Here is a 12,292-nt window from a genome sequence, read left to right on the forward strand (position 1 = left end):
CTGCTGCAGTTTTCTGGCCAGTGCCTTCCATTCGGGTTGGTGCACTCTGCCCCCGAAGTCCGGAAAACCAGAGCAAGCCACTGAACTAGGAGGTGGTGGTTGCCACGTGTCGGCGGGCCGTGAAACCTGAAGCAAGAGGTTCCCTGTAGGGCTTCCCATTCACTCTGCCTACTTGTGGAGAGACTGCAGGCTCAGGGCCAGGCCCTCTCGCGCCGCTGATTCCTTTTGAGACGTGCCCATTACGTAGCAGCCTGCCAAGCCATTGCCAAGAACTCCCAGGAGGCAATCCCCCTGTTCCCCCCAGCCTGCCCTCACTGCCGCAGTGGGGATGGGGGCAAACCATCACCAGGGAAACAAGAGTCTGACCGGATTAATAAAGTTAGAATTTTATTTCCTTACATTGTTGACATCACAAGTTTTTTGGAAACTTATTACAGTGGAAAAAATCCCATGGATCAGAGTCCCACTCACAACGAGATGGGGAGGAGAAGGACCTCTGTTAATATTTACAAGATGATGGAGCAGGGCTTGTAGGGACAGGGATCTTCCCCCTAGCAGCAGCCAGCTCTTTATGCCACGTGAGAGAGGACTGGGCCAGGTCACCCCAGTATACTGCTGGGCTGCAGGGAATGAAAAGTGGAACCAGCCCATGACCCACCCTGCAATCCCCAACTACAAAGCCACTCTGGGAACCGGGGTAGGAAAATGCTGTAAATCACCAGCCGGCTGCCTGTTGGCTCTCAGTATTGGAGACACAGAGTGAGACCCCTCTTGGACATTGTCTAGCATTCAGAGATGCCCTGGCAGCAGGGATCAAGCCTCTCCTAGTTTAAATCAGTGCCTCAAGGACTCCTGCAAACTTTGATCCATGTTGGTCTTGCTCAGCCTCCTCTTGGCCTGCTCTCTGCCTTCTGCCTTGCTGTCCCCTTGCATTGCAAGTGACCTTTCCTATGGGCTTCCTTCCTCCCAGGCAGATCTGGCTGTTCTGCAAGGCCTGTCTGCACTATTGTCCAGATGCATCTCATGTGTGTTGATGGCTCTGTACCTGTTGGTACCTTGGAGAAGGACATGCAAGCCCTGAGATCCAAACTTTCCCACAGCTCGGGGATGTCTGCACCCACGGCTTTGGCTCAGGCTCCACTCTAAGGATAAGCTCTCCGGGGCACAGACCATCTCTTTGCCAGCTGTATAGTTCTGACCACCATAAAGCACTCTCTATAGAGCAGAAAGGGCCTGATCCTGAGAGGTGACAAGCAATTTCAGCTCCCACTGGCTTCAGAGTGGGTTGTAGGCACTCAGCACCTCTCAGGCCTTGTCCAGATGAGGATTTGGAAGGTGTTAACAGCCTAAAAAGAAAAGGAGTACTTGTGGCACCTTAGACTAACCAATTTAGAAAGCTTATGCTCAAATAAATTGGTTAGTCTCTAAGGTGCCACAAGTACTCCTTTTCTTTTTGCGAATACAGATTAACACAGCTGTTACTCTGAAACCTGTTAACTGCCTAGTGTGGTCAAGGCAGTGTGCTTTTAATACATGTTACACCGGTGCCTTGACCTAGGCTTTAACATGAGCCATGCAACATGTGTTAAAGGCATCCTACCTTGTCTGCACCAGGCCGTGAACACAAGTTAGCCAAGACCTCCCAAATCCTGGTCTAGACAAGGCTGCAACGTCAAGCCCTGAGTGCTTCCCCAGCACCCTGACCAGCTCCCCGACCTTCCTCTTACTTCCACTGTGGGATCAGACCAGTGTGAGGCAAACAAGCCTTTCCAACCCAACAGCTCAGGCTCTCAGCACGTCCTCACTCCACCCTCTCTCTCCCTCCTGCCCATGCACATGGCAAATACCTCCCCAGGCTACCCTCCGCCGACAACAACTGAGGGACATCAGTGGGAAGGCTGGCAGGCACTCATGGGAACCCAATTCGGAACAGGTAACTCCATACCAAGAGTGATGCTTGGCCAGTCAGGGCCCCAAAACACCACCATGGGACCAATCAAAACAAATGAACATGACTCAAATTAAAGATTCTTTCCCCCCCACCCCCACCCAATGATGAATTGACTGCAATTGGGCAACAGGCTGAGAATTTATTCGTAGGAATATTTAGCCATTTGTTCTGAGCCGCTGAATGAACCTGGGGAAATTGTGAGCTGCTGATGGACAAGTTGCAAAGGGAAAGGGAAGAGAAACTCATCAAATCAATGTTTCCCTATGGAACAACTCACAGCAGCTGGTGAGGAACCTGTGCTGCTGGTTGTGGGGTGGGGGCTTGGCTCAGACAGCCCCACACCACCTCAGCGGACTTTCCAAAGGGCTGAAGGTGACCCAGTGGGGTAGAGATGAGATGACCTTAGCACCTTCTCTCCGGAGCTGTCCCCGCTGCATCCTCTCGCCCTCTGGAGATTGGGAGGGGAGGAGAAATACAAGAGAGAGTTTGCTTCCCACCTCTCAGCTCCGCTGTAGTTATACATCAGCCAGCATCCATCTCTCCTTGGGTCTCACAGCCTAGTGAGCCAGCCGCAGCAAATGTGCCCACTCTTTATGGGTGCCAAGGGGCTGCTCCCTCTGTTCACAATTAAAAGGTTTGCAGAAAGGTGCATTTCAGTTAAAACCCCTCTGGACAACGGAAATCCATTCCATCGGGATAAACCCGACATCTTTCCAGCTGTTTGGCATCATCCAAGCCGGCAACAGAGCGAGGCCGCCTGGCCCAGGTGGTGCAGAGCAGAGACTTGCCAGGCCCTGCTGCAAGGAGACCAACCCACGGGGATGTGGACAGAGGGGCTGGCCCATTGCCCCAGGAAGGTGGTATACTGCTGCGGCAGCAAGGAGTGGAGGCACCAGGCTCAGGCCGTCAGCTGCTGCTGTCAGGAGACCTGGGGAAACAAAGCACACAGGGAGCCTGTGAATCCCCCCCCATCCTTCTCTGCCTCCAACAGCCCTGGGTGCTTTGGGGCAGGTTGGGGCCCTGGACAGGGGTTTGTGCACCCAGAGGCCCATCTGCTGCCTCCTGCCTGGGGCGTCCCCACTCTTCAGTTAGCCCCTTCCCCCCCCCACCCCCCCCAGAGCATCGTCTCTGTGCTGTGAGCTTGACACTGTGGAAGGGTCTTTATCAACCCTGTGATGGTGGGGAGAGCCTAGTGCATAACAAAACCTCTGCCCTCTCTGAGAAGAAAGACACCCCAAACCTGGATATCAGCAGAGTACGGAGTGGGGGGGCATGTCAGCCTACAGGGATGGGAGTGCAGGGTCCAAACAGGGGATCCAGAGGGGGACACTGAGCAGAGAGCCCTGGACAGTGTGTGTGTGGAGTTTGAATGCCTGTGTCTAGCCACAGGGCAGGTGCCACGGGGCAAGCTCTCCACCCCAGCCCGGCAGGGTGAGAGGGGAGGTTGGCCTCCCAGCCCCGGTCAGTCCTTGGCCTCGCTGAGGGCAGCTCCTGGGTCATGCACTTCGCACTGGCCTGAGTGCAGCCAGGCCACCACACAACAGCCCTTGGCTGGCCACCGCTCTGAGGCTGGGACTGTTGAAGGAGCCGCTGCCTCAGGGTGTTAGGTGCGCAAAGCCCAGGCACCAGGCCAGATGTAAATGGGAAGCCAAGAGATGAGTGACTCTGTCTCATTCCCAGCGCCACAGGCCTACCAGCCCCCTCCTTCAGGCTGAATTTCTGAGGTGCTTTATGACTTGGACTGAGCACTGCAGGCTCCATGGAGCCAGGTGGTTCTGGGAGGCACAGAGAGGCCCACTGTATCCCCGTCACTGTGGGCACTGGCAGGTATCCTGGGGTTCCCGGGGTAGGGTGGTGATGGAGGGCAATGGGATGGTGGTGTGCTAGCATCGAAGCTGCAGAAGGGGGCAGTAGGGCTCATTCCAGCCCTGCCCTTTCAGCCAATGGCAGCTGCTTGCGTGTTTTTGGTGGTGAATCTGGCTCAGGATGAGTTTGGCTTTAGCTCTTTCTCAGTTACTGGAGGTTTTTAAGAACAGGTGAGACAAGCACCTGCCAGGGATGGTCTAGATAATACTTAGTCCTGCCCCGAGTGCAGGGGACTGGACTAGATGACCTCTCGAGGTCCCTTTCAGTTCTACCATTCTATGATCCTTTGTACACAGGAAGGAAGATGGGAGCTGGGGGGAGAGAGGCATATGTTTACATGTACACACACACTGGGAATTTTGGGGCCAGCTCTCCCCATGGGAGCAGCTCCCAGAGGAGACATGATTGGGGTGAGAGGTGCCCCTTTATTGAGCAGTCCCATAGGATAGAATACGAAATGATCACTTTTCTATAGAGTTTTTTGACCCATCCTGGAGAATCTAATACAAGGTTCTGTCCCTTCAAAGGGATGATACCAAAAGCTATAGGAAGTGCCATTCTGGGCCCATTTCAATGGGGCTTTACAGCAATTTCTAGAGAATCCTATTACATTTCTAAAACGCCCCATGGGTTTCACCCGATTAACATATCTAGGGTGGGGCCAAAGTCCCACATCTTTAGAACAGGTACAAGCATGGCCTAAACCCTGGCATGGTGACCCCACCTCCAGAGATGGGAGTTCAGTCTCCATCCAGTCGGTCCCTGGCACCTCTGCCGAGACCTGTCATTTGGTGCCAGTTATGACAGTGTGTGTCCACTAGGAACTAGAGTGAGACCCATCCGCTTATTGCACATAATCTTCCGATGGCAATGGCTCTTGGTGATGCACTATCTGGACTGGAAATGAATACCAGCCCCCTGAGCCCTCATCTTAGCTCCCCATTTCTTAAACGGTTGTAGACGACGTCATGCTCTTGGAAGCAAAGGTCTAGCGAGGAGTCTGGCTGTGCTATACAATCAGCTCTATGCAGAGTCGCCCAGAAAGACCTGCCAATGTAGCTCTCCCCTGACCTGCTATCTAGGTCGGGGCCTCCCCTGAGCTGGGGCTGCCAGCTGGCCCTCTCGGCATGGTGGTATTGCACACAAATGTCTCCTGCAGATTAAGCTGGGAGCAGCAAATCAGTTTCACATGGAACAAAGTGGCAATCTATCTCAGGTCCCCAAGAGCTGGCTGGTGCTTTACCCTGGTTGTCCTCTGAGAAACTTGTCTTTCAAGGCCCTGATCGTCTTGCTGAACTGAGACCCAGCCAACTCATCACACAGTCTACAGGCTTGTGCCACAGTAGTTCTCGACCTTTTCCATATTGCAACCCCCTTTTCAATAATCTAGCCCTGAGATTTATAAATAGGGGCAGGGCAAGGTGGTCATGATCCCCCTGACACCTGGTCATGACCTCCAATCAAGAACCTCTTCCCTAAGCCGGATGGTTAGTGCCTGGTCTAGCCAGTACCTTTCCTGTACCGATCTACTTCTGGTTGGGCTTACTGAAGGAATTAGGGGCTCCTCCACAGGAATGAACTCTGAATCTCAAGGGGGTCAATAAGAAAGGCCCAGGCAAAGAGGCACAGAGTTTGGAGGAAGAGCGGTGGGGTGTGCTGCCCCTTTCAGACCTCCCGGAGAGAGGTTGCGGGTGTTTCTGTTTATTGTGATCCATTTGCTCTGGTGGGGAGGTTTCTCCGCTCCAGAAAGCAAGTAGGATTCTGCGTTTCCCCCAACTCCTGGGGAGAAATGTGCAGATTCCACACCGCTGCCCAGTGCATTTGAATATTTAATTATGCAAAACAGGGCTGTGCAAATGGGGCAGGAGGACAGTTCTGAGACGGTGTCTGATCAGTACGAATGAGCCGCTCCTCTCCCCTGGCTCCCACTCCCAGCGTCCCAGGGTGGATTTATATTTCCTTCGGTGCCTGGAAATGGCACGCAGTTGGCTGTTCTCTGGAACAGTCTGGACCCTTTTATGCTGCACGCCAGGCTCTCACACCAGAGAGACATGCAGGGAACTGCAGGCTGAGTCAGAGGGATGGAAGGATGGGATCCCAGCCCAACAGAGCCCCAATATTCTAGACGAGGCCTGGGCTCCCCAGAAGTGAACCCACCCCCCATGAACAAGAGTCCTGACATTACAGACAGGGCTCCATCCATACCCAGACTTCTCCACTGGTCCCCAGTCTCTCAGAACCAGCTTCAATCCTAAAACCAAACCCAGTGACAACTGCAGAAAAACAGCCGTGTTAGTCTGTCTTTGCAAAAAGAAAAGGAGGACTTGTGGCACCTTAAAGACTAACCAATTTATTTGAGCATGAGCTTTCGTGAGCTACAGATCACTTCATCGGATGCATACCGTGGAAACTGCAGTAGACATTATATACACAGAGACCATGGAACAATACCCCCTCCCACCCCACTGTCCTGCTGGTAATAGCTTATCTAAAGGCCCAACTTGATGATCACTTTAGATAAGCTATTACCAGCAGGACAGTGGGGTGGGAGGGGGTATTGTTCCATGGTCTCTGTGTGTATATAATGTCTACTGCAGTTTCCACAATATGCATCCGATGAAGTGAGCTGTAGCTCACAAAAGCTCATGCTCAAATTGGTTAGTCTCTAAGGTGCCACAAGTACTCCTTTTCTAACTGCAGAAAAGACCCTGATCCAGACTCAGAGCTCAGCCTTATACAGAGACTCTGTCCTGACCATGCAGATAATGCCCTGACAATACAAAGGGTCCCATCCTTTTTAGGCAGGACTCCATGGTCATAGGGGGATGGGGCTGGAAGGGATCTCCTGGGTCAAGTCCCCTGCTATCACCAGGGCTGGGGCTGGCAACCCAACCCTGCAAGGCAAAGCCCTGATAGCGCACACAGACCTAGATGGGACACCAGCCATGGATACAGAGTCCTGAGGCTGCAAATCTGGTCCTGACCACGCACCGATAGACCTAATTAGATTCATGATTTTGCACATCATTTGATGGTGGAACTCACTTCCACATGAGGTCACTGAGGCTAAGAATTTAGCAGGATTAACAAAAGGATTGGACATTGACAGATACCATGAATATCCAGATTTAGTGTACCGTAGTTATTGCTCACAAACATTTTGGAAGGGCTAACCTCATGCTTCATAGCTTAAACTGATCTCAGGAGGAGACATAATGCAGGTTACCCATAGCTGCCCATTACAGGGTTCTTGCACCTTCCTTTGAAGCAGCAGGTGCTGGTCACTGTTGGCAACAGGATACTGGGCTAGATGGGCCCCTGGTCGGACCCAGTGCAGCCGTGCCTATGAAACTAAACAGGAAACTAAACTGTACTTCAGAGCCCAGAGGTCAGCCCTTTGCATGGGCACCTCATTCTAAACCAGCCTGAGAGCCGTGGTTTCTGCAAAGGCTCTGTCCAGCCCTCATTCCTCCCTGTGCAACAGAGGGTCCCTCCCACCGGGCCATGAGACAAACCCGATAACGTGGAGATGGCTAGAGGCCAGGACAGCCGTGCTCACACAGCTGCCTGCCTGCCAGATGAACAGCCGTGGCCTGGCCATGCCTGTCTCCCCTGTGCTGCGGGGAGCATAATTTGCTCTTCTCCAAACCTTAATGTCTCTGACATTAATAAAATATCCCGCTGCACTTCTGAGGCTCCCACCAGCAGCATCCAGCTCCCCGTTCATTGTCATTCACTGGCTGAGCTGACTGCAGAGCAGACTCCCGGGCCTCGCACGGAGGGAAGCTACGCAGCTGCTTCTGGAGCCGAGGGCTCGTTTGGGGGATGCGGCTACAGGAGTGTGTCACTTTAACAGCCTTCAGATGCAAGATACACAGACCCTCCTCCACCTGCGTCCCCTCAGACCTCCCCACAGCAGAGACCAGGGCTCCAGTCTTTCTCGGCTGTCTGTGAAGGGAAAGGCCGAGCAGCCTGACAGAATGGGCCCCAGCTCAAACCCTGGATCCAGACATCCCCAGATTCTTGGGAGGTGCCTGGAATCTGAACTTGGATCCAGGTCTGAACCTCACAGCTGGCCCCCATATCTAGAAGAGGCCAGAATAGAACCACCGATCTCAACACCCCCAACGTGTGCAGTCAGAAAGGGTTCCAAATCTGGATCCAGGTTTTGCAGCTCGGGCTTGTCCACTCCCCACCAGCCTATAAAATATCCCCAAAGTTCCGGTGGGCGTTAGGAAAAGCATGCCCCCTTCCCCTCCTCCACGGCACTGCTGCTGTCCCATGCCCGACAGCGCCCCCTGCTGGGAACGGCAGGGACTGTGGTAGTTGGGCCCTCCCCCACAGCCAGTGCTCTCGCCTCCTCCTTTACAGTCCCCGTGCTGGGAGAGGCTGGCACTAAACCAGCTGTGAACAAGTCTGCAGGTTTCAGACGTTTAAAATGACAGCATGTGTACAGGCCTATTCCAGGCTGCAGCCTGTGGCATGCTGGGGGAGCCTGGCAGGCAGCCCCAGTGGAGAAGAGGGCCTCTCCCTTGGGAAGTCAGAAGGCTGCCTGTGTTCCCTGCACTAGAAACAAAACTGTGATGCATTTGTAATCGGACAAGGCAGAACCGAGCTGGGTCCATTCTATGATAATGCAGGGCCAGGGCTTGTACCAAAGGGACACCTCCCCTTTACCCCGTCCCTGGGGTAGAGATAGTGCTGAGTGGAGTCTGTGAGTGGGGGCTAGCAGGTGGGTACTAGACCTTCTCCTCTCCCTGGGGGATGGAGCTGGGTTCGAGAGCAGGGCCTGCAGGATCTATTATTCTCTCCCTGGGTTAGCAAAGCTGATTCCCTTAGTTGCCAGCAGCTGCCTCCCTGTGCTCTCAGGGCAAGTGGAAGGAAAGTACCACGGGTTGGGATTTCATTGCAATTTCCATCAAAGCTCACAGCTCAGAGGTCTGTGTTTCAAGGGGCTGTTTCTCCCGTCGGGGTCTGTGCACGTTGCGTGGAGCAACCACAGTGCTCTGCCTGCCTGTCTAGAGTAAGAGACAGCAAGGTCCCTTTCCCGCCATGCAAATATTCCCCCTTCCCGCCCTATACCTAAAGACTTGACCTTCCCCATACACACACTCATACTAGGAGAGGGACGGTCTTGTGGTTAGTATTCAGGCCTAGGAGGCTGGAGATCTCGGCTCTCATTCTGACTCTGCCACTGAATCCGTATGCACAGTCACTTCCCCGCTCTGTGCCTCAGTTTCCCCATCACTCTAAGATGGGATAACAATTATGCAGACCTGTCCCACCCCTCACAGGCTCATTTGCGAGGCGCCTAGGCCCAGATCTTTAGGCTCCTAAATAGCTTTAACTCCCATTGGAATCACTGGGAGTTGGGCTCCTAAATACTTTTGAGGATCCAGACCATTGATAATATGGTGCTTTTTAAGCCAATCTCATGATTTTCGGGCACCTGCCTCAGGATCTTTGAATGCTTGGGGCTGACTGTGAGGGGAGAGGCCTGGAAATGCCCATAGCCACTGAAGCTAAGATCAGGCAATGGGAGTGACAGGAGGTGTAAAGAAATGGCAGTGAAACCAGTTTCTCCAGCAAAGGAGCATCCAGCCCTACGGAGACATGTTTATAGCCTGTCCTGATTGGTTCCTGGAATAGCTCTCTGGGCAGAGCAGCTCTGGTTTTACTGGGAGTGCTCCCAAATGCATGAGCTGATGGGGGGGGGGTGTCCTCACTCATCCATGGACAGACCAGTGATTCACTTTCTTTCCCAGCTAACACCAACCCCCCACAGATACCTTCAAACCAGGACACTCTCCACCCCCAGCTGGTTCCTTCTCCCATCTCAGTCGGGTTGGTTGCCAGGAGGCAGGAGTTACTTACTGTGACAGTTTTTATTCGGCCCAATCGTCGAGTGCAGCTCCAGCCTGAACGATTTATTAACAAAGTGCACTGCTCCCCTTCGGCACAGGGCTCCATCCCGCACCACTGCTTACTGGCAATGAGCTGAGCTGCCACATAGAGCGGGGGAGGTCACGGAGCATGGGGAGGGAGAAATTCGAAGGGTTATGAAAAGAGGGAGAGAGAGAGGTAGGGTACAAAGGGGAAAAAGATGGGTGTATATAGGGATGGATAGAAAGGGGTGTGTGTGTATATGTATATATATATATAGGGATGGAGAGAGATGTATATGGGGATGGATGGATAAACAGATGGGTTTATATTGAGATGGATGGATAGAAAGGTGTATATATAGGGATGGATATAATATTGGGATGGAGACAGATGTGTATGGGGATGGATGAATAGACAGATGTGTATATACAGAGATGGATGGATAGATAGATGGGTGTATATAGAAATGGAGAGACAGATATGTATGGGGATGGATAGATGGGTGTATATATAGCGATGGATGGATACATAAATGGGTGTATATAGGGATGGATGGACAGAAAGGTGTATATAGGGATGGACAGACAAATGAATATATAGAGATGGATGGACAGATAGAGGTGTGTGTGTGTGTATATAGATGTGGAGAGACAGATATGTATGGGGATGGATGGATGGATGGATAGGTGTGTGTATATAGACATGGAGAGACAGATATGTATGAGGATAGATGTGTATATAGAGAGATGGATGGATGGATAGATAGATGGGTGTGTATATAGATGTGGAGAGACAGACATGTATGGGGATGGATGGATAGATAGATGTGTATATAGGGGGATGGATGGATAGGTGTGTGTGTGTGTATATAGACGGAGAGACAGATATGTACAGGGATGGATGGATAGAGGGATGGATGGATAGATGGGTGTATATAGACATGGACAGGCAGATATGTATGGGGATGGATGGATAGATGGGTGTGTATAGGGAAAGAAAGATGGGTATATATAAGGAGGGATGGATGTGTATATATGGATGGATAGGTAGATATGAATGGCAAGAGAGAGGGCACAAGATTAAACAGGAACAAATAAGGAAAGTAAAATCAAAGGGAGTAGAAAGAAGGGTTGAGTTATCCAAAACAAGGAGACCAGGAGATAAAATAAGAGTAAAATAAAATGTGTCAAAGGGGCAGAGGCGAAAGAGAGAGAGAATTGAGGCCGTCAGGGACAGTTTATGCAGAACGTTACAATCTGTATCATTGTAGCACCTACCAACAGTAGATAACAGCCATCTGCAAGCCGGAGGCTTGGAGCAGCCTCTCGTGTTCCTCACACGTAGGGACACCTGCCACCTGTGAGGGACACATTCCCTACACATAGCAACCTGAGATGACATGTCCCTCCCTCACCAGGGCGCCACGTGGCCCCTGACACCTGCAGGACATAGCAACGCTCCTGCCTGGCAAGGCTTCCGGCAGGCACCGAAAGGATCAGTGTGGCTTTCTCTGCAGAACTCTGCCCAGCATGGCTCCTGCCTCCCTGCACTCATGCAGTGCCTGGGAGTGGAGAGGAGTTCGCTTGTGAAGCTGGACTTCCCAGAGTTCAGAGCCAAATTTTCAAGGGCTCAGCACCCACAAACAGGCCAGATTTTCCGAAGAGCTTTGCACCCCCACTTCCCCATGCTGAGGGGGTTCTTCTCCTCCCTTGCCCCCCACCTTGCTACCAACAGATATAAACCCTGATACAGCTGGACGTTGCTGGACCATGAGTGTTCTCAATGAGCAGGTGCGTGTGTGTCACCGTGGACCCCACCCAGGACAGTTTGACTGTGTGTCATGTCACCTGTACAGTTAGCTGCTCCCAGTGATGATAGGGGCCTGTGTTTCGGGGGCAGGCAGGGAGGCTGGAATGATTTGTAGAGTTGGAGGCAGGGGCTGAGAGTCATTGAACTAAACAGTAAACCCTGCATGTGATGGAAACCACTTCAAGCCAGGGGGTGCGGCCCTGCCCCTAGTTTCAGCACCTCTGGGAGCAGGAGGATCTGAGTTCTGTGGCTGCTGTCACCATAAAGTCCCAAGTGACCATGGTGAACCAAGAAGCCACAGGCAGCCCCATGGCCCTGGCCCGTAGCTCTCTGGAGCAGTCAGAGCCCTCTTACCATCCACGCAGGCAGGTTTTGCCCTCATTGTGCCCGCGACTTGGCCTCTCCTGCAGGCACAGCGTGCTGTCTGCCGGGCGATCATCCTCCTGGGGTGGCTGAGGTCTCTGTTCAGCGCCGTAATCTCACACATCCCCACCTCCAGCTCCTTGCCTGCAATGAGACAAGGGGACATCCAGCAGCCGCTGCGCAGTCAGAGTGTCGGGGCAGGGCACAGCCCTAGTAGCAAGAACAGGGAGGTGGGAGTCCGGGTGGCTGGGTCCTATGCCCTACTCTGTCACTGACTTGCTGTGTATTCTGGGCCAACAGAATCAAAAGAAGCCACTGATTTTTGGATGCCTCTATATCTTGGGAGCCCAACCAGAGCCAGCTAGGGCCTGGTTTTCAGAGGGGCTAACAGCCTGATGCTCCCACGGTGAAAGGAAC

The 12,292-nt window shown here is 52.7% G+C and overlaps 1 protein-coding gene across 1 annotated transcript in view; it reads right to left on the reverse strand.

Annotated features, from left to right (window-relative positions):
- Positions 1–374: 374 nt before the first annotated feature.
- LOC125625015 (chemokine-like protein TAFA-5) overlaps positions 375–12,292 on the reverse strand; it is an 86,030-nt gene continuing 74,112 nt past the window's right edge. The window contains exons 2-4 of the mRNA XM_048826509.2: positions 11,867–12,019; positions 9,692–9,819; positions 375–2,879 (exon numbers count right to left, since the gene is read on the reverse strand). Of these exons, the coding sequence (XP_048682466.1) occupies positions 2,871–2,879; positions 9,692–9,819; positions 11,867–12,019 (290 nt within the window). The 3' untranslated portion in view covers positions 375–2,870. The remainder of the gene's footprint in view (positions 2,880–9,691; positions 9,820–11,866; positions 12,020–12,292) is intronic.

The sequence above is a fragment of the Caretta caretta genome, chromosome 21, assembly GCF_965140235.1.
Source record: "Caretta caretta isolate rCarCar2 chromosome 21, rCarCar1.hap1, whole genome shotgun sequence".
Lineage (NCBI taxonomy): Eukaryota > Metazoa > Chordata > Testudines > Cheloniidae > Caretta > Caretta caretta.